General features: G+C 50.5%; 1 protein-coding gene across 6 annotated transcripts; it reads left to right on the top strand.

Moving 5' to 3' along the window:
• Nucleotides 1-12007: 12007 nt before the first annotated feature.
• On the top strand, nucleotides 12008-20158 carry TMEM106C (transmembrane protein 106C). Of its 6 annotated transcripts, none has more exons than XM_080659163.1 (8): nucleotides 12008-12129; nucleotides 12702-12913; nucleotides 14651-14714; nucleotides 15196-15355; nucleotides 15447-15587; nucleotides 16013-16062; nucleotides 16539-16592; nucleotides 17638-20158. In XM_080659163.1, exons 2-8 carry the CDS (start codon nucleotides 12730-12732, stop codon nucleotides 17732-17734), a joined length of 750 nt encoding a protein of 249 aa, XP_080515289.1. In that variant the 5' UTR covers nucleotides 12008-12129; nucleotides 12702-12729; the 3' UTR covers nucleotides 17735-20158. The 6 variants fall into 6 exon arrangements, with proteins under 6 accessions (XP_080515289.1, XP_080515293.1, XP_080515290.1 ...); XM_080659167.1 differs by lacking the exon at nucleotides 12008-12129 and adding an exon at nucleotides 12137-12209; XM_080659164.1 differs by lacking the exon at nucleotides 12008-12129 and adding an exon at nucleotides 12157-12313.
• Nucleotides 20159-20470: the final 312 nt, after the last annotated feature.

Below are 20470 nucleotides of genomic sequence, written 5' to 3'. Positions count from 1 at the left end.
CCCTTGGCATGTGTCAGGGAGGATTCGAAGCTCTCTCTAGGCATTGATCCCATCCCACATCATCTCCCAGCGCCTCTTGCTTCTCAGACCTCCAATTTCTCTCCACTGGGCTTCCATCATTTCCTGCCAGGTACTCAGAGAGCAGAACCCTGGAGAGTCAAGAGAGTCAACCAGTCCAGAAGGGGAGTACCTGGCCTGGCTATGAAGTTGGCCTCCCCCTTCTCTGGGGCACTGGGGCACGGATCTCCAATGCTGGGGCTGTCCCACCATTGCCTGTGGATTCTGGTTTGACTAAGAAACTTTCCTGGGGGCAATCAGCCAATCCAAATATGATCCTGGTTCTGCTGCTTACTGGTTGGGTGTCCTTGGACTAGTTATTTAATCTTGCTGAGCCTCAGTTTCCTCATCTGTAACATGGGAATAATAAGGTTATTGTGAAACTCAAATATGATAATATCTAAGAGACCAAATGCTTTGGAAAACAAACAAGGAAATGACGATCACAAAAGTCAGGATAGCCCGGCTGACGTGGCTCAGTGGTTGAGCATCGACCTATGAACCAGGAGGTCATGGTTCGATTCTGTCGGGGCATGTGCCGAGGTTGCAGGCTCAATCCCCAGTAGGGGGCGTGCAGGAGCAGCTGATCAATGATTCTCTCTCATCATTGATGTTTGTACTCTCTCCCTCTCCCTTTCTCTCTGAAGTCAATAAATATAGAAATATTTTTTAAAAGTCAGGATACTGGTTCCCTCCAAGGAGGAGGGATGGAGTTGTGATCAGGGAAAGATACAGGAACCTCTGGGGTGCTGGCAGTATTTTATTTCTTGACCTGTGCAATAGATACATGCGTGTTTGATTTATAATTATTTATTCAGTTATAATATATTTTAATATATATCTATGCTATGTTATATTTCATAATAAGAAAAAATGCTTTGGGAATTTTCATGTTCAATGTAAATGTAAAATGATATAAGAAAGTGTCAATTCCCACCTTTCTAGCCTCTGAATAGCTTCTGGGACTCTTAAATTTTGCTGTGGTTCAAGTTAACTGGTGGCAAGGATCAGCTAATATGTAGAGATTTCATTTCTAAACCTAGATTAGTGCTGTTCTCCTTGCTGGAGGAGGCTTAGGAGGGCAGAGGTGCCTAAAGAGTGTGGGTGGCTAGGGGTAGGCCTTGAACAAAGCTGTAAACCAATCCATTCAAAACTGAGCAAGCTCATCCTGGCCAGAGTGGCTCAGTTGGTTGGGCATCATCCTGAAAACCAAAAGATTGCCAGTTCGATTCCCCATCAGGGCACATGCCCAGGTTGTGGGCTTGTTCCCCGGTAGGGGGCATGCAGGAGGCAGCCAATGGAAGTTTCTCACATCCATGTTTCTCTCTCTTCCTCTTCCTTCCTCTCTCTCTAAAAATCAATTTTTAAAAAATCTTTAAAAACAAAAAACTGAGCAAGCGTTCCCTCCCCCACGGTTCCTCCCCCACCGCAGACTGTGACAGCGGCAGGCACTCTTTCCCATCCAGACTTTCTGCTGGTGCATAGTCACCCCTGCAAAGCCCCCAAACTCTCCTTTCCACACCTGCCCACCACCCCCTAATCCTCAACAGCACAACCGCCCGATTGGTCCACTTACCTGTTGCACTGGTATCCCGCCTTGTTCCTAGAAGATCGGCTCCCCACTTCCCAGCCTTTTCTACGCCCCCGCTGCTGGCTCCCCTGGACTGGGAGGCTCTCTCTGCCACCCACAGCTCCTCAAGGCATCACCCCACTGCCAGCTCTGACTCCAGTGGATGGATCCCTCAGGAGAGCTGGGAGTGGAGGGCAGGGCTTCCCTGTCTGAGACCCCATGCTGGGCCCCAGCCCCCCCTCCCCAAGCACCAGGCAGCCCTGGGGCCGAGCCCACCCTGCCATCACAGACCACAGGAATGTCCATGTGGGCCTGGCCAGGGGCACTGCCTGGTGACAGTCAATTCCCTACCGCCACATCTGACTTGCTCCCTGTCTCTTTCTGACTCAGCTTCTGTTCAACTCTATGATTTAGTTTTTCTCCCGTCCCTGATTTTCTGTGTGCCTCTGTCCCAGTCCTCCCAGCCAGCAAAGGGGCAGCGGGAGCCTCCATCACTGTGTGTGGTGGCCATGGGCTCTGCTCCTGGCTGTCAGCCTGGTGCTGCCTGCTCCTGCTGGGAGTCTCCTCACCTCAACCCCCCACCCCCTCAGGGAGGTGGTTGAGGTGAAAATTTCCAAAAAGAGCATGAGGGCCTCAGTGGCAGAGCCAAGCTCAAAGGGAAGAGGAAGGATGAAACCTGAGGTGCAGGAGGTAGGACAGCACTGCTAGGAGGATGAGCAATGGGTGTGGGGGGTGGGGGTAGGGCAGGCTGTCTGAGGCGTTATGTAGTAAGAGCTCAGAAGGAAGTCGAGTTCTGGAGAAAAACAGAGTCTTGGGGGACATAAATGTGGTTTTCTGGGATAGATTCTGATATTAATTTATTTTCAGTATCTAACCTCAATCGGCCTGTTGCAAAACTACTCTTCCCCATCCATTTCATCCTTGCCTCCTCAGAATCCACGCAGGGCATAAAGTGGAAGCATGCACAAGAGATGCTTACAAGGGCAATCTTCCTCCTTGGCCTGTGAAGCCACCAGGCGTCCCCTCCCCACCCCCAACCACCTGATGGGAGTTCTTGGCATGACCCAGAGCCAAGCCGTAGACCACAGCAGCTCCAAGCCATTCAGACAATCTTCCTTTCACAAGCTTATTTATTATTCTTTTCCCACCTCTCCACCTCTTCCCCACCAGCTGCTTAAAATATTTTTCAAACAGAAAAATCTAACCGCAGCTGGAAACCAACCCTAAAGTTAGTCCAGAACGTGGGAGCTGCCAGGGAAAATTGCCGGAGCTCAGGCGGGGCTGTGGGAGGAAGGGCCACAGCCACGGAGACAGCCCTGCTCTGCAGGGGACTGAAGCAGGGACAGCAGATGAGAGAAGAGGGCACTTGAGTCCATCATCATTCCATAGCCAGTCAGTGAGGACGCCCTGTGGCCAGGCCCTGTGCTGAGACCACAGGGAGACACAAATCGGTTTAACGTAAAAGACTGACCTCAGAAGTTGCAGGCTTCGTTAAGAGACAAAACGCAGACAGACACAAACACTCCAATGACAACAATAGCACACACTTAGAAAGTGTTGCCTATGTACGGGGTCATGAACCCACTTCAAGCCCTATCAACCCTGTAAGGAAGGTGCTATTGTTATTCCCATCTTATAGAAGAGGGAAGTAAGGCACACGGAAGTTAAGAAATTCTCACGCAACCATACAACTGGTAAACGGTGGAGTCAGCCTCTGAGCCAAGGGAGTCTATCCAGAATCCACGCTCTCAGCCCCTGTGCTATGCACTCTACAGGGTGGGCAAAAGTAAGTTTACAGGGTTTACAGTTTTGAGTACACATTATATTGTTATTTATTATATATTTATTACAAAGAACTGTACAGCTACTTTTGCCCTCCTCTGCATATGATCCTTCAAGGGTGAGGCAGAAACCCTTGAGCTCTACAAAGCAAGCAGAGAAGTACAAACGAATTAACATGAGAATTCCAGAAGGGAGAGATGGTGTCTGGCAGAGGGTCAGAATCAAGGAGTGCTTCATGAGGAAGTAATATATGGGCTGCTTCTGGAAAAATAATGGGGATTCTGAGCCTATGCTCAATGAGAGGGTCAGGAGGCATATAGCAGAGAAAGCTGAGGCTGGAGCAGAGGCAGAAATAGGACCCAAGAAGCCCAGCTCCCACTGTGTGGTCCCCACCACTGAAGTGGCCAGAGGGAAAGGATGGGCAGCCAGGCCAGGCCCAGCCATTGTGGACAGTGATTCAGATTCACATTCCATCTCTGCAGTATCCTGAGCTGCTTTCTCGCCTCCCTCTGATACCTCCCTGCCCATACAATTCTCTTATTCTTACCATTTGTACTGGTCTCCTTGCAAACCTGTTCACAGGGGAGGATGAAAGACAAAAGTCACAAAACTGCAAAAACTCTTTATAATTGAAATATTGGTGGCATCTAATTTATTTTTTTTAAATTTGTACCTTTTCTTGTTTATTTTTTCTGAAGTATGTTGGCCATGGTATTCTTATCTTATTATAGAAGAACAGAGTTAGCCAGTGAAAAATTCACTAGTTTATATTTATAGTGGAGAAAATCTTGTAGTACCTTTCAGAGATATTGAGAAAAGTTTAAGTTATACATTTCAACATACACAGATTGATGATACCAAAGATATTGATCCATCTAGAGTATTCCACATTGTGGAGGCATCTAATCTAGACGAAAAGCACCAAGCTGTCTTGGTTGGGATGAATGACTCCGTGGGGTAGCCACACAGCCATGTGGCTCCAGGAACCCAAGAGATAGGCTAGCTGGTCCGTGGACTGGTCCCTTCCCCCTGCCCTATTTCCACTTGTCGTTGTGATCTTTTCCAGGTTCACATGGCATCTCTGGGCCACAGTTCTCTCTTTGGATCTATCTGGTGTGCTTGCTTTTGGGTCCAAAAGCCTCGTGAGCTCAGAGTACTAAGTCCTCTTCTGCACAGAATCACCAGCTGGGTGGAAGCTCCAGGCTAATCTGAAGATACAGGACCAGCTGGTGTCCTGTGCCTTCACCTGCAAGCGTCTAAGGACCTGCTGCTAGAGAATCATTGTGATGATAGTTTTCGGTTGTTGAATGTTTGCTACTTGACAGATACTATTCTAGAAGGCTCCCGTGGAATAACTTATTTTATCATTCGAACATCATTACACATGAAGATATTGAGGCACAGAGGGGTTAAGAATGGTGCCCAAGGTCACACAGCTAGTGAGGGGCTGAGCCAGGATTCCCATGCAGGCCGCCTGGCTGGAAGGGCACCGGTGCAGGGCTTCCATGAGGGTGGGGTGGGGGTTCCTGGAGGGCAGGGACTATGTCCTGCTCCCCACTGTCTCCCAAGGCCCCAACTTCCTGGAAGATGGGGTTGGCCTTGACTGGCATGAGGTGAAGTGGGGAGACAAAGCTATGAATTCTAATGAGTTACCAGTGTCCAGGAATTGATGCTAACGTCCTTCCCCCTTGATGTAAAGGGCTCTGAGCCTTTCCCCAGCTCTGGGCCAATTTGACTCCAGCCACAGCCTTCAGCTGCAAGGCCCTGTCTATTCCAAGATGGGCCTGATCCCAGGCAAGGGCAGGCCAGGCCAATCCCCTGCTTGCTGCTGTGGTAACCCAGCTTGGTGGGCTCCTTCCCTCAGATGCTGGCTGCCTCTTGAACCCTTCTATGGAGGGAAACAACCGATCCACACCTCAGTGGGTTTTAAGGCTGCGGCCCCAACTCCTGGGCCTCTGGCGCCCCCTGGTGGAGGAACAGAGCTATGCCCAGGCCTGCACTGCTGTCTAAATCCAATCTTCCCTCAGCTCTCCTCCCTTCCATCCTCTCTCCTCCTTTTGTCTCAATCATTCACCCTGACTGCATGTCCACTGGGTGCCAGGCACTTGCCATGAGATGGGAACACAGACTGTGTCCTGTGACTATGACATTGTCCCTGCCCCAAGGAGCTCCCCCTCCATTCATTCAGCTCCCTCATTCAATCAATAAACTATTTATGAAGCTCCTACTCTCTGCCAGGCCCTTCTCTCAGCTCCAGGGACACTATCCCAGCCCTCATGGGGTTTACAGTCTAACTGGACACCCAGGCAGGCTCACAGGCGACAGTGTGAGGAAAGCACAGACACTAGAGAAGAGCTCAGAGGCGGAGACAGGCAGGGGTGAGGACAGCTGCACTGAGTGGGCAGTGTGTGTGCAGGGGCGGCGGGAGACGGGTTTGGAGGGAAGATTTCAGAGTGACTTCTGGGCTGGGCTTGCACGGTTGTGTAGGGTCTCTCTGGGCACAGGAAATGGGCTGTGGAGTGGGATGGGGCGGGGAGAAAAGAATATCCTCTGCAGAGAGGACAGAGCGAGCAGGCACATGAAGTACCGGCATGTTGAGGGAGCTACAAATAGTCCCCTGTGGCTGGAGTGTGTGGTTAGTGGGAAAGGGCAGCGGGGGAGTGGAAAGGGCCTGGCAAGCTGTGGGAGGGGGTTGGCCTTTCCCTGCAGCATCTGAGGAGCCCCCGGAAGTTTTAAGAAGCAGAATGGTAGGACTGCATTTGCACTTTAGGAAAGGACCACGAGACAAGAGCACTAGACCAATGGAGTGTGGAGGAAGGGCCGTGGCTGGGAAAGATGCTTGTATCCCAGCTGTGACCCTGGGCAAGTGGCTTCGCTTCTCTGAGCCACAGACTCCACATCCATCAAAGGGGGGCTGATGCCCAACCTGCAGAGCTGTTGAGAGGACCAATGAGATAATGTGCAGGAAGTGCCTACTATAATACATAATAGGTAGTCAGTAAATTATAATTTTTTTTTAAGCCAAAAGCCTACTCAGAAGGCTACTGCCATTGCTTAGGCAAAAATATGTAGAGGGCCTGGGGCTAACTGTGGCTGTGGATGGGGAGGAGGCACCAGGAGCTATTTCAGACTGTTGACTTTTGGGATGGGGTTGGGTATTGATTGGTTTTTCTAAAAACCTCTTGGAGTCATCTCTGCCTTCGGCCCTCAGGCTCTGCCCTGTGGCTCCCTCAGGCCCACCCCCTCCCGTGTTTTTCACGGGCTGCTTTGCACAGGGTGTTCCCTTGTTCAGTGCTTGTCCCGCTTCCATTTGTCTGGCTGGCTCTCAGGCGGAGGCTGCAGAGGCTCCGCTGGCCGAGGCCCCAGGCACCGTGCCCAGCACCACAGCAGACACAGACAGGAGTTGAGTGGCGGTTTCTGAAGATAGTCACGTGTGGATCTGTTCAGCCACCAGGTTTGTCCCCGAAGCTGGCACAGTGGGTGAGAAAGGCAGCGCTGGGGGGGGGGGAGGGGCGGGGGGGGAGGTAGGGTTTGACCACAAAGATCGGCTGACCACTGCCTGCGTTTCCTCAAACACTAACTGCAGAGTTAGCATCCAGCAAGCCCACCCCTGGATACCCCTCAGGCATAGCTTCCCAAAGTCTCCAGCACAGGCCGCCTCCCGCCACACCTGCCCTGACAGTGCCCGCTCCTAACACAGTTCCCGCTCAGGGGAGGCCCAGAACTTTTGGGCAGAGGTGCTCAGGGGTGGCAATTCCGGGGGGTGGGGGGGAAGGGGCCATGCAGTCTGCATGGGTACAGCACACACGCTGATGTGACTCAGCATGCGCGTTCATCTGAGGTGGCCGGGGCAGGGACATTGGCCATTATTGAGGACCAAGGCCCCCAGAGCCATCACAAAGAGCCTGGGAACAGCTGCTCATGGCATTTAGGGGCCGGGTAGTATCTCCTCAGCCTGCAAGCCCCGGCGTAGGCGTTCCCTAAAGACGTCAGCGTGTGTATGGGTTTTCCCTGTGGTTCTGTCCCCTGTTCCCGGGAGATAACAGCTCTCTGCGTTACTTTGATTTCCAGGGGCAGAAATCTTTCTGAGAAGATTACTTTAAGACATCACCTTGAACTGTCTTCCGCCGATGGCTTGGTTGTTGGGGAGGTAGTATCAGGTGTTCCTGAGTTGCCATGGAAGGGAGAAAGGAAAACAGGAGGAGAGCTGGGAGAGAGGGAGCCTGGTCAGCTGGGAGGGACCTCCAGGGGAGCCTTCTGGCAGGGCCGAGGGGACAGAGACCCTCCCTGGCACGGCTGTGGGGAATGGCTGCGCTGGGCACGCCCGACCCTGGGCACCAGCTCTGGGCAAAGATCCCCGGGCCCTGAGGTAGCAGTAACGACACCCACATCGGAGGCCTGCGTGGTGTTGGACAAGTTGGAGAGAGCATGCCGGTTGGCTGAGCGAGACGCCCTTCCTTTCCTTGCTTCCAGGGCTCGAAGAAGCAAGTCTCCGGGACTCCTGAGTGACCTTGGCGAAGGGAAGGCGGCCTCGGTCACCAAGGAGATTAAATTCCCTGCCAGCCGTCAGGATGGGGCTCTGAGTTGGACTTAAACGCACCCGATCTAATCTTGTTTCCATTTATTAAAAATAGAACATCTTTTGTCCACCTGGGCCTGTGGCGGACGAGTCCTACCTCCCACGGCAGCCAGCACAGAACAGCGCGGGCTGTGCCAGGGGCATCCCTGAGCCAGGTAAATGGGAGCCCTCCAATCAGCCTCCTTTGTGCCCCTCAGGGAGGGAGCTGAGGAGTCCTCGGCCTTGCAGGCCACCTTGATGGACTGTGGCTTCGCGGGTCCCCTTTACCAGGTTGTGGTGAATTGTCAGTTCCTTGAACACACAAGCCCCCACAGCCCCCGGAGGCCCCCCTCTAGGGGACTTCTCTGAGCAGAGCCGCCTGCCTACAACTGCTGCGCAGCACACAGCACAGCCCCCAGCCAGACCCCTTTCTTTACGCTCCCGCCGCGCCACTCCTTTCCCAGACTGGTCTGTAAATGTCCTTCCGGTGGCCGCTCTTCACAGGAAACAGCACAGGAAGAAGAGACGGGACTAGGGAGCAGGAACCCCACCATCCGGCTCTGACCTCACTGCCAGCGCTGGGCAGCCTGCTTGCCGGGTTGTGTCGCGGGGGGGGGGGGGGGGGGGGGGGGGGGAATGGAAATGAGCTGCCTCACAGCAAAGGAAGTGCCCGGTAAGTGGCAAAGTGCTCTGCTGCTGTCAGGAGTTCTTAAATGCAAGGCCCCGGCGTCCCCCCTTCTCCCCCTAGTCCTTCCCTTAGAGGACCACCCGGAGCTTCAGAGCATGGGCCCGCTTTCTGTTTACCCAGACAGCACTTGGGCCGGAGCTCTGCGCACTGAGATCTCTGATTCGCGTTACAATAAACACGGAACCCATTACACAAGAAGGGTTGCGTGGCCCTTACGTCCCCCTGTTGTACCACAGTGGCTGCAGCCGTGGGGCTAGGACCTGGCTTTGCCCTTACCTCTCCAAGCTCTAGCAAGTCCCTTTGCAAAGTATAGCAAACAAGCAAACAGCAGATTTGGTTCCAGTCCTGATTCTTTCCCTTACTGGGTATCATTTAACCTTAAGCAAGTTTACCCAACTATGGGATAAAGACATGGGCCGAATGAGGAACATGAAAAGAGCTTCCACCGAGAAGCCCCCAGTTTCCTCCTCAGTGCAGAGGGAGGTTAACCCAGTCCTAGACATTCCCCTGCCCGGTCCTGACCTGTGTGTGAGCCAGAGGGTGCAGAGCAGGTGTCTGGCCTCCCCCTGCCCCTCAGAGCTTTCAGGACAGCAGCCATTTGAGGTCTTTACTCCCCTCAACTTGTGGGGCCCAGGGGACATAATGCACATGGAGAAACTGAGGAGGCTGGGGGTGCAGGGACCCCCAGCTGGCCCTGCTCTGCCCCGGCCCACCCGGAGAGCCCAGTGAGCTCATGTCTGCAGAAACCTCACTGCTCATAACCGGGATGATGAGATAAAGCTGGCAGCCAGGCACAGGTGAGAAGTGATGGGTGTCTCCTTAGGAATGTTCTGCCCAATTAAAACTGCCTCCCAGATGGCTCAGGTGGGCGCTGGGACTTCTCCCCTGGGCCATGCTGGCCAGCCTCTAGGCTGAGTCTTTCTGCAAGCATTTATTGAGGGCCTGCTGGGTACCAGGTGTTGTGCTGGGTGCTGGGGAGACAAGGAGAAACAAGAGCCACACCAGAGAGTTCAGTCCATCTGTCCTAGACACACTTTTGGAAGCAGATTGTCAGAAGGCCTTGAGGGTTCTGCTTTTCCCCGCCACAGGCCCCAGCCCTTAGCCTCTTTCTCTCCCTTTCAAAGCATCCATAGCCCTCAACCTTCCTCCCACCTACTCTTCCTCTTCAGCTGGTATGGGTCAGGCTGCTGCCTCCTCACCTTCCCTGCTTTTGGGGCAGCCTGGACAACCTTCTATACTATCCACCCACAGTACGGACTTCAGGCTTGGTGCACCCTGTCTTTGGCAGGTTCCAGCAGAGGCCACAGAGTGAGGCGACACCCATGTCACTGAAGGACGGGTTCATTCCCCAGATTCCCTCGGCGGATTCCCTGTCAGAAGTGAATCCTCAGACAAGAAACCTGAACTTGGAAGACAGGCCTCAGACAGACAAGCGGCCTCCCTCTCTCTAAGGGAATGTACCCCAAGGGCAGACATTTTAAAAGGGTAGAAACCCAAGTGTGGTCTACATGGCATGTGGTTAAAGCGGTCAGACTGCCTGTGTTAAAATCCAGGCTTTCCCCTTTACTCTGTGTCTGTGTCTTTCGGGATTTCATCCTACTGTGAGAAAGAAACAACCAAAACCCCTCACAGTGTTGAGGGGTGGTTATTTTTCTCATGTAATGAGAAGTCAGAATATGGGGAGCCCAGGCTCTGAATGTGGCCCCAAAGGCCATCAGGAACCCAGCTCCTCCTGCCCAGCCTTTCTCATTTGGCACTTCTCACCTCCTCCTGGTCACGAGACGGCTGCCCCACCTCCAACGTCAAGTCCAAATTTCAAACAAGAGGAGGAAGGTCAAAGGACTAGTTGGGTCTCCATCCCTTTGAAGAAGCTTTCCTGGAAGTCCCACACAACCGCTGCTTACATATTATTGGCTTGGATTGGCAAGAAAGGCCGGGAAGCATATTTTTAATTGAGCATATTGCTGCACCCAACAAAATCAGGTTGGTATAGATAAGGAATATAAACTGGTATCATGTTTGCAAGGAGAGCGGTGAAGACCAGATTTCAGGAAGGAGAAGGTGTGGGCAGAAGTGAAAAAGGAGGAGCAATGGCTCCTTGTTGCTTCTGACAAAGATTTCTTGCTTGACCAAACTTTAGTCAGGCTCCTGAACCTTCTGCTACGTCCCCCTGTGCACTTACTGTAAAATTTACTTCTAGCGAGAGCTCCCAACCCTCCATAGCTGATCACCTTCAAATCTGATTGGATCTCTCAGCCCCCACCAGGCGATGTCTGATCACCCTGGCCTGTCTTCAGCGAGAATTCTATTAGGTTGCTTTTGCCAGAATTCTCCTTACTCCTAATGTTTCCTCTTAGTAATTTCTCATCCACTGACCTCACCCTACTCCTGGCTATAAATTCCTACTTGCCCATGTAGTATTCAGAGTTGAGCCCAATCTCTCTTTCCCACAGCAAGACCCTACTGCAGCGGTCCCTACACCTGTTGCCATGATCCTCTTGAATAGTCTGCCTTACTGTCTTCAACTGTCACGCAGTATGTTTTTCTGTAGTGCTTCTTATCTTAAAGGCTCAGGGAGGTGACGGTGACCAGCGGTCGGGCAGTTGGCTAGACAGATGCAGGGCCCTCAGCCTTCCCCACAGGAGAATGAGGAAAGAGAGATGGAGGTGAACAGCCCACTCTCCATTGCCAAGCAGGCCCCTCATTCACTCAGTTGAGAATCTCTCCTCCCCCAAGCATCATCTTTAGTAACTTCAACTGCTTAATGTCCGCCCAAACTTCCTTCTGCTTGCAGGCTAAGCTCGACCTGGCAGTACCTACAGAGAAACCCACCTTTTAAAGTGTTCTCTAGGCCGGCCGGGGTTGTGCTTCGATTCTAGGTCAGGGCACATGCTGGGGTTCCGGGCTCCATCCTCAGTGGGGGGGCGTGCAGGAGGCAGCCGATCAATGATCCTCTCTCATCATGGATGTTTCTATCTCTCTCTCCCTCTCCCTTCTTCTCTGAAATCAATAAAAACGTATATATTTTAATGTGTTCTCTAACCCCTATGTGCGTGTCTTTTTTGCTTGTGGACGGCTGGGCGATGGGAGGGGAGTTTTCGTGTTTTCTGCATCTTTGTACCTTCAGCATCTACACGGCCTCTGTGCTCAAAAAAAAAATAGTTGAGAATGGCTTTGGCTGCCGGAGCCTCTTTATTCCTCCAGGGCGGAGAGACATTCTGCTCGGAAACTTGACTGGAGCCTTTCCCAACATTTCTGGGGAACAGCGGAGCATCGCGCTCTTTCTGCGTGGTTACCTCCCCCAGGCCGCTTGGGGCGCTGCTCTCCCCGCACTCCTCAGCCCTCTAGCGGCGCCGGCTGCTGGGCCGCGAAGAGCGCACGCGCGCGCGCGCGCGCGCGCAAGCCGCGTCCCGGCCCGCTCACTATTCAGCGCGTGCGCACCGAGTGCGGCGGCTCAGAGGACCCGGGAGACAGGTTAACTCGCTGAGGCGGGCAGGGGGCGGGACGGGGTAGGGTGCGCCCAGGAAGGAGTTGTGGGAGTTCGCGCCTTGCAGGTGCAGGACTGCGGCCTGCGCTCCTTGCGGGTCAGGTCGGGTAGTCTCCGAGCGTCGCTTTTTTGCCAGGGGGCGTGACCTGAGCCCGCCTCCTGGGCTGACAGGCGAGCGGGAGGATCTCTAAGGCTTGTCATTAATTTGTTGTCCGTTGTTTGTTGAGGAAGGTTTTCTTGAGGAGGGCACAGCGTTGGCAGTAGTAGGCGAGAAGGGGCAAAGCTGGACCAGGTGGGAGCTGGGGTGCTCCGAGTCCTGGGACGGTGAGGAGCTGGGCAGGTTAGCGGAGGTGACCCAGTTCCTCCAGCTGCATGTAGGGGTCGGAGGGGGATGGGGAGCACTGCTACAAAACGAAGGCTTAGCAGAAGTTGTACAGGTGTTTGGGGTCACACTTAGAACAGCAATTTGATCATTTTTGTGTTTTCACTTTTCTCAGTTTCTTCTCTCCTTGTGCAGCGTGGCCATTAACATGCTTCACCTTGACTCTTCGCCCCTTAGGACATGACACAGGTGGCACATCCTGGCCATGGGGTCTCAGCATTCCGCCTCTGCTCGCCTTCCTTCCTACAGGCGAAAGAAAGATGACAGAGAGGATATGCTGGATGAACGGGAGCAGGAAGAAGCCATTGCCCAGTTCCCATATGTGGAGTTCACCGGCCGGGACAGCATCACCTGTCTCACGTGCCAAGGGACAGGCTACATTCCAACAGGTGAGAACCTTTGATCCTGGGAAGGATGATTCCCCAGCGAGAATCTCAAAGTCCCCACAGGGCTTCTGCTCCCAGACAGAGCTTTTACTCTAGGCAGGAATGTCACCGTGGTAGATGGTGCCCTGAACAGGAACCAGCTCAGCTGACCTGATACATTTGGGCAGGTTACACAACTTCTTTTGGTTTCCTTATATTTCGAAAACCTTTCTTTTCTTCAATTCCACTATTTTGTTCTTTGTTACCTTGGTTTGGAACTTTTGGTTTTGTTAAAGAGCAAAAATTCAGTCAAGTAAATTTGAAGATCTAATTGTCTTTAGTGAGTGATTCATAAATCGAGCGGCATCCCAAGTATAGAGGAGCCCCCAGGAGCTGTACAGTGTGGATGCTTTTATAGGCAGAAACCGGGTGGGCCATGGAAGTTGTTAGCAAAAGAAAAGATGTGGGGAGCCAGCACGGCCATGGCATACTCAGCCCCAGGGCGCCTTAATATGCCGTGCCAGCTCCGCCAGGTTCAGTGACCCTGAGTGGAGGCGGTGAAGGATTAGAAAAGACAGACAAGAGAATGAAAGCTGGGACTCCGTGGGACGCTGCTTCCCTGATGGGGACCCAGCAGCGCCACAGACTACAAGCCCTGTGGTGGGTTTCAGTCCCACTCAATTACATGCACCTGATCAAGCTTTGTTTACTTGCAGCCTATATCACTTAGGCATGTGGGGCCACGTGTTCGGACCATAGGTTCAAGCTTACAACTATAGCTGTTGGCTATAATTGTGCTGGGAGGGCTCTGCCCTCCAAGCTGGGACTTGCACGTGGCCACGAGAGGACTGTGCCCTCTCATCAGTCCAAGGCTTGAACCTGTCCAAACACTGTAGCTGCACCCCACAAAAAGAAAGGATTGTTTCAGGCAAAGGGGATTGTTTTTGGGGGTGGGGAGATGATGAAGAGGGTCCACATGACAGACTTGGTACTGACCCGAAAATTCCAGACTGACTAAGATTACACTCCTGGAGAAGTCTGAAACTGTAATTAGGTCAGATATTAAGTCAGGGTTCACTGTCATGGTTTCAGCACAAGTGACTCCTCTTTGGGCTTGTGGTTGTCTCTTTAACAGTTTGCTGTGCATTGTGGGATTTGTTGACAAGCACGTTTCTTTATTGTTGTTGCTTATAAGACTTGGAACAGCTTTGCTTGGTGGGAGGTGGGGGACCACCTTGGAAGCTTCTTTCCAAAGGAGCAGATGGTGAATCATTAACAACCTAAGATCTGAAAGTTATGTATATCAAGTGGGGAGGGAAAAACAAATGCTCAGGAGTGGAGCCTGGATTAGGTAGGTGCAGAGTCATATATCACGAAGCTGGTTCCCAGAAAGTCATAACGGTTTAGATCATCACAAAAGTTAGAGCTGTGAGAACCATCTACTCCAAAGCTTTCATATTAGAGGCGAGGAGACGGTGGCCTAAAGGGGTAATGCCTTCCCCACCACAGCCATGCAGGAAAGCCAGAACAAGATCCTAGATTTCTCCACTTCCACATCACTGCCCAGGCAGCACTGATACATGTTTTGTAACTTATGGCACTCTCTATAGATTTATTTGTTTATTTATTAGACCCAAAATGCGAATCTATGTCTAATTCCAAACAAATATACGTTGTGGCAGACTGATGTGCGATGTAAAGGAAAGTACTGCTAACACGTGAGATTTATTTTAGCAAAATAATTGTTTGGTTCTTTTATAGAGCAAGTAAATGAGTTGGTGGCTTTGATCCCACACAGTGATCAGAGACTCCGCCCTCAGAGAACGTGAGTTACCTGTCTCTCTCCTGTTAATACCTACTTCTATCCTTAGTCCCTTTTTATACATATAAATGCCAGTTAACTTTTTGAAAACTTTTATCTGTTCTTGTCAATTCCTCCATTTCCTTTAATACTATTTGCTCAAGAAATATATTTCTTCCCTCATCACCATCTGGGGAGGAAACTTGAAGCTAGAAACATTCTGAGGGCCAAGGGAAGGAACTGAATTGGAAGGAATTGGAAGAGGGGTGTCCTGGGAGTTGAAAAAAATGTTTCTGTCTGCACAGCTCCTCTCTCCAGCTTCCCTTCCCAGACTGCAAACAGCAAAGGCTTCTGCCTCTGCACTCATTCCTGCCTGGTTTGTGGTTCCTAGCCCTTTGTACATTCCTGTCCCTGCCCCCATCAGTCCTGGTTGTGCATTTAATCTTAACTGATTGGACCTTGATATCTGACTACCCACGTTGGTCATGTGCTGTGTCATTTGCAGTAAGCAGTATGTCCTCCTGTCTGTCCTGCTCTGTCTCCTGGCATTTGGTTTGGTGGCTTTCTTCCTATTTCCACATTCAGTCCTTGTGGATGATGACGGCATCAGGATGATGAATGTCACATTTAATAAGCAGGACTCCCTTGTAATCCTCGCCATCAAGGTAAGACTTAGGGCCTCCCTTCCTGGGTTGTGTACCTGCATGTCTTGGACCCAGGAAACTTACACTTATTTCCTCCCTTGCCCTGATGCAGGCCACCCTGAAAATCAGGAACTCCAACTTCTACTCAGTGGCAGTGACCAGCCTGTCCAGCCAAGTTCAGTACATGAACACAGTGGTTGGGTCATATATGACAACTAACGTCTCTCTCATTCCACCTCGGAGTGAGCAACTGGTATGCCGGTTTTTTTAAGGATCCTCACCCCATAGGCCTGAGAGAAGAGTGGGGACTGTGGGAATGCCACTTGTAAGAACTGGTTGATGAGAAAGACCTGGTGAGCTCTGTAATTATGAAAAATTAGGGGGGGGGAGGGGAGAGATCAGCTAGCATTTAAACATTAGAGGAACAAAAGAATATGTAAAAGAAAGCAATTGGGTACAAATCAAGACGAGGCAAAATGATAGTCTGAGGTCCACTGGCCTCTCAGAAGGGAAGAGGTAGGAAGAATTTGTTAGGGGCTTATAGTCTGTGTGAGGTCAGTCTTAGGGAAACGTGTGTCTGAGATGGAAGGATGCTCCCAGGTCTTTAGATGCTAATGACAGTATTGTTCTGTGTCAGTCCTGCTTGGCCACAGAGCGACTCTGGTGTTCTCTCTACAGGTGGACTTCACGGTGCAGGCGGAGATGGGAGGACCATTTTCCTATGTGTAGTAAGGACGCTGTTCTCTCTCTGTGTTCTCCGCTGGATGAAAGGGATACAGAGTTGTGCTCAGTTGATTGATTGGGACTGGTCCTGCCTTGAGTCCCAGCCTTTGGCCTATAGGCTCTCTAACTTTGGCTGTCTTGAGATTTATTTGGAGGATGTGTTTTTAGGTATGTGACTGAAGTGCTGGAATATTTAAAAGAGAACATTAAGCCACTAGAGACATTTCAAAGCCCCAGCATTTATATGATGGGTTTGAAAAACACAAAGAGTATCCTGGTGTGGGAGGATGCAAGGACACTAGGGATTGGGAGCTTGTCAGCCGTGACAGCGCGGAGGTCAGGAGAGCCAGTGTGGGGAGGGGGGCGCCCAGACAAGGCTGACTGACCCTCCGTTTGACTGGAACTCCATACTCTTTTGCTGTTTCTCATTTTTGTTTAGTTTTGTTTTAACTAAACTGTTTCTATATTTGCTGTTTGTTAGCTTCTTCTGCTCGTTACCCGATATCCAGGTGCACAACATAGTGATCTTCATGAGGTACGTTGCTCTCCTTCCCGTTCCACGGCCTCTGTATTTGAGTCTGGACCATGAGGCTGTGAGAGCTCGCCACCTCAGTGCAGGAGAGCCTGTGTGACCCACCAGGCACCCAGCCAGAGAGGGGAGCCTGTGCCTTCAGGCACAGATACAGTAAACTGTTGGTGTCCTCTGGACGCCGTGTCCAAACCCCCGTCACGAATTCCGAGGCTCGCGGTGAACAATTAGCTGTATAATGTTTTCTGTGAAACAAGGCCTAGTTCTGTGATCCCTTTAGAATCCTCATGAGACTAGTGAAGAACAGAAAGCTTCCTCCTGAGCACTTGGCCAGGCTGTCTCTCTAGCCACACAAATAACCTATCACATATTATGGACCTTGAGGGTCACTCCTAGAACCATGACAAGGGTTGGCTGCAAACATTTGAAATAGGAGAGTGCAGAGCAGGGGCGGGGAAGCTTTTTCTGCCAAGGGCCATTTGGATGTTTATAACATCATTCTCGGGCCATACAAAATTATCAGCTTAAAAATTAGCCTCCTGTATTTGGTCAAACATTTAATTAACTCACCCCTAAGGCCTTGGCAGGGCCAGACCGAAGGATTTTGCGAGCTTTATACGGCCGGAGGACTGGACGTTCCCATCCCTGGTGTAGAGCAAGGTTTCCCAGCCTTGGCACCATTGACATTTTGGCTGAGACAGTTGTTTGTTGTAGGTGCTTTCTTGTTCATAGTAGGATATCTAATGGCATCCCTGGCCTCTGCCCACCAGATGCCAGTAACACCACCTCCTCCCCGCTCCGTTGTAACAACCCAGAATGTCTGCAGACATTGCCAGAAGTCTGCTGTGGGGTAAACTCTTCCCCAGATGAGAAATGTCATAGCATCTCTGTGGATATGAAAAGACTTTCTGGGTTTCTGGTTGTATAACCATGAAAATATGTGCATGGGACACATGGATATTGTTGCCTGAGTTTGCAAGAAATTATTTGGGCAATTTTTCTTATTTCATTTCAAAAGCAGAATTAGTTCTCCTTGGTTTATTTTTCCTAGAACTTCAGTGAAGATTTCATACATTGGCCACATGACCCAGAGCTCCTTGGAGACACATCACTATGTGGATTGTGGAACAAACTTCTCAGCTGTTTAGAAACTACTTTTGGTTCTCCCACGGTAGCACCTGTCGGAAGAGACACCCCATCTGTTCCTAGGGCCTGCGTTCTATACCTACCCAGGTGGTAGAAGTAGAGGAGAAACTGGTTCTTTTAATCCCCAGCAAACACCCTCCTGCCACTTGGGAGGAAAACTCGCCTCGGTTGCACCATTTCCGTTTCTCTGAACCAGCAAATCACTGCCCAGTACCCACTCTATGCCCAGCAAATAGCAGGCACTCAAGGTTTGAAGAATTTCATTCCGATCCTGTCAGCTGTGCTTGGAGATTATAAATTGAAAGCATACCAGGATACTAAGTTATAAAAGCAGAGAGGGACGTGTGGTAGGACTTTTAGTGAGGCTGCACAGCTGTCATCAGTACCTCATGGCACAGAAGAGGCAGCCGGGAGGGAACGTTTGAATACATAAAAGAAAGCGCAAACCATTCAATATGTGACTTTTTTTTATCTCCTAAATGCCTAGGAACTTAAAAGGAAAAACTTTTTTTCTTGTAGAAATTTATAATTGTTTTTACTAAGAGTCTATGTGGGGCTTGATTAACCCTGCATCCATTGGCTGAAACATGGATTGGGGGTTTGGTAGAAAAATAAGTCCTGCTTTTGATTCATCTGCGTCTTCTCTTGCCTGGATGTCTTAGACACCTCTGGGGGAGGGGGAGGGGCGGGGATTAGGTGCCTGCTAAGTAGGTCAGCACAGGACAGGACGGGAGGGGAAGAGAAGAATCCCTGATTGTGCCATCCCCGGAGGCTCTTATCACAGAGAACAGCCTCACTTTTCCCTGTCTCTGGTGGTGACACACTACCCTATTGCTTTCCCGAAACATAGCACTTAATGCCCCCTGGAGGATGGAAGAGGTAGGGCAGAGATGCCTACGGAGTGAAGCTGCTGCTTCCGGCGGAATAACTCCCCTCCCCGCCGCCCCCCCCCCCCCCCCACCACCACCACCACCACCACTGGCTGTCCTTTTGATGAAAAGGGCCTGGTTTGAGTTTGAAAGTTTCTTGAACTGGCTCCAAGCTACAACCATCAAAGTGGGCTCCAGTCCCACAGTGGGAAGCTTGAGTAGTTGGGTTTCAGACCTCAGCTGAGGTAGCCTTGGGAGGCCCTAACAGCAGCAGGTGGTGGCAGGGGTCAATGTTAGTTCTCATTCCCATAGCTTCATCCTCAATATTTGCTCATTGATTTTGAGACTGAATCTTTTTTTTTTTTCTTGTTAATCCTCACCTGAGGATATTTTTACATTGATTTTTAGAGATAGTGGAACAAAGTGGGAGAGATGGAGAGAGAAAAATATCTCACGTAAATTGGTTGCCTTCCGCACGTGCCCCAACCGGGCCAGGGATCCAGCCTGCAACCGAGATACATGCCCTCAACTGGAATCGAACCCAGGACCCTTCAGTCCTCGGGGACTACGTTCTATCCACTGAGCCAAATGTGGCCAGGGCCACACTGAATCTTTTTTTAACTAAGGCTAAATTTTGGGACTGCTTTACTGACTTTGACCACGATTGAGTAACGGCACGCTGAGAGCTGAAAGCTGAGTTTGTGTTACACTGGGTCCTTTAATTGTCTGTATGGACACAGTAGTGATGACTGTTCTGTGTATTGATGATGGGACAGGACTTGGACGGAAGCAAATGTACACTGTTTCTGAGAACGTTGCCGTAAACACAGGAAGATGCTCACCTTGCGACATTTCCTCTTTAGTTTTCCCATTTTCCAAGTAGCCTCTAGCATATATTTTTATGTAATTTTGGAAAAGCTACTCATATTGGTACTTCAGTTTCAATGATTTTTGTGACTGTGCTTCAATGGCATTTCTTGCTTCTCAGAATTACCTTTAAATCCAGCTGTGATATGCAAATGAAAGCACTTAATTGTTTTAAACAGAGCAGTAAGGCTGACCTCATAATGCTGTGAAATCTCATACCTGTTTATATTCTTAGCCCCCCAAGCTGCACTGAGGGATACTGTGCATCGTTGTGCCAGGCTATCCGTCAGTTCTTGAGCAAATGCGTGCAGTTTGCTCTCAGCAACACCGAAATAGAAAGGGGAAGTGGCTGGCTCAGCTTCATTGCCATCATCATTGTATTTCTAGTCAAATTTGGGAAGAATGTGCTTCTTGAAAATGAGACTTACTCAGAGATCTCTCTTCCTCTGTAGCTTCCAGCTTGGCCTCTACTGTGACCCCTTTTTTGCTCTCAAACTACTTATGCTGTGTCACCTGGTTGAAATCTCCATTTGTTCATTTACTCATTCCAAAAAGGTATTTATTCAGCACCTGCTGTATGCTAAGGATTGCATTTTCTGATGTGTTTTGTCCAGAGTCATAGCTACAAGTTTAAAACATCATCACAAGCCTTTTGTTTAAGATTTTTTAATTAAACATTTTTAATGCTGATATGATTGAAGGTGTCCCCCTTTTCCCGCCCTTTGCTCACCTTCATTTATCCCCAAGTCCTCCTCCCTTGGCCTTCACCAAACTATTGTCTGTGTCCAAAAATATCGAATGCTTCGCGAATTTGCATGTCATTCTTGTGCAGGGGCCATGATAACTCGGAGCATATCACTTCTCTTGCACTAATCTACCCAGAGTCCTGTGCCATGTTTACTGTCAGTTTTTTAGTATATGTGCTGAGAAAGCAAGCACCATCCCAAGCCTTTTATATTCACCAGGCCCCATCTCTTCCTTAACTCTAGTTACCGCAAAGTA

This window comes from Plecotus auritus (genome assembly GCF_963455305.1).
Source record: "Plecotus auritus genome assembly, chromosome: 3".
NCBI lineage: Eukaryota > Metazoa > Chordata > Mammalia > Chiroptera > Vespertilionidae > Plecotus > Plecotus auritus.
The sequence above is the reverse complement of the archived record's forward strand: the minus strand, read 5'-3'. Positions and strand labels throughout refer to the sequence as shown.

Bases quoted from the DNA above. Each gene is read 5' to 3' on its own strand.
- TMEM106C (XM_080659163.1), top strand. From the start codon at position 12,730: ATGGGGTCTCAGCATTCCGCCTCTGCTCGCCTTCCTTCCTACAGGCGA. The intron at 12,914-14,650 runs GTGAGAACCTTT...GTTCTTTTATAG, and splicing joins GACAGGCTACATTCCAACAG to AGCAAGTAAATGAGTTGGTG. The intron at 16,063-16,538 runs GTAAGGACGCTG...GCTGTTTGTTAG, and splicing joins GGACCATTTTCCTATGTGTA to CTTCTTCTGCTCGTTACCCG.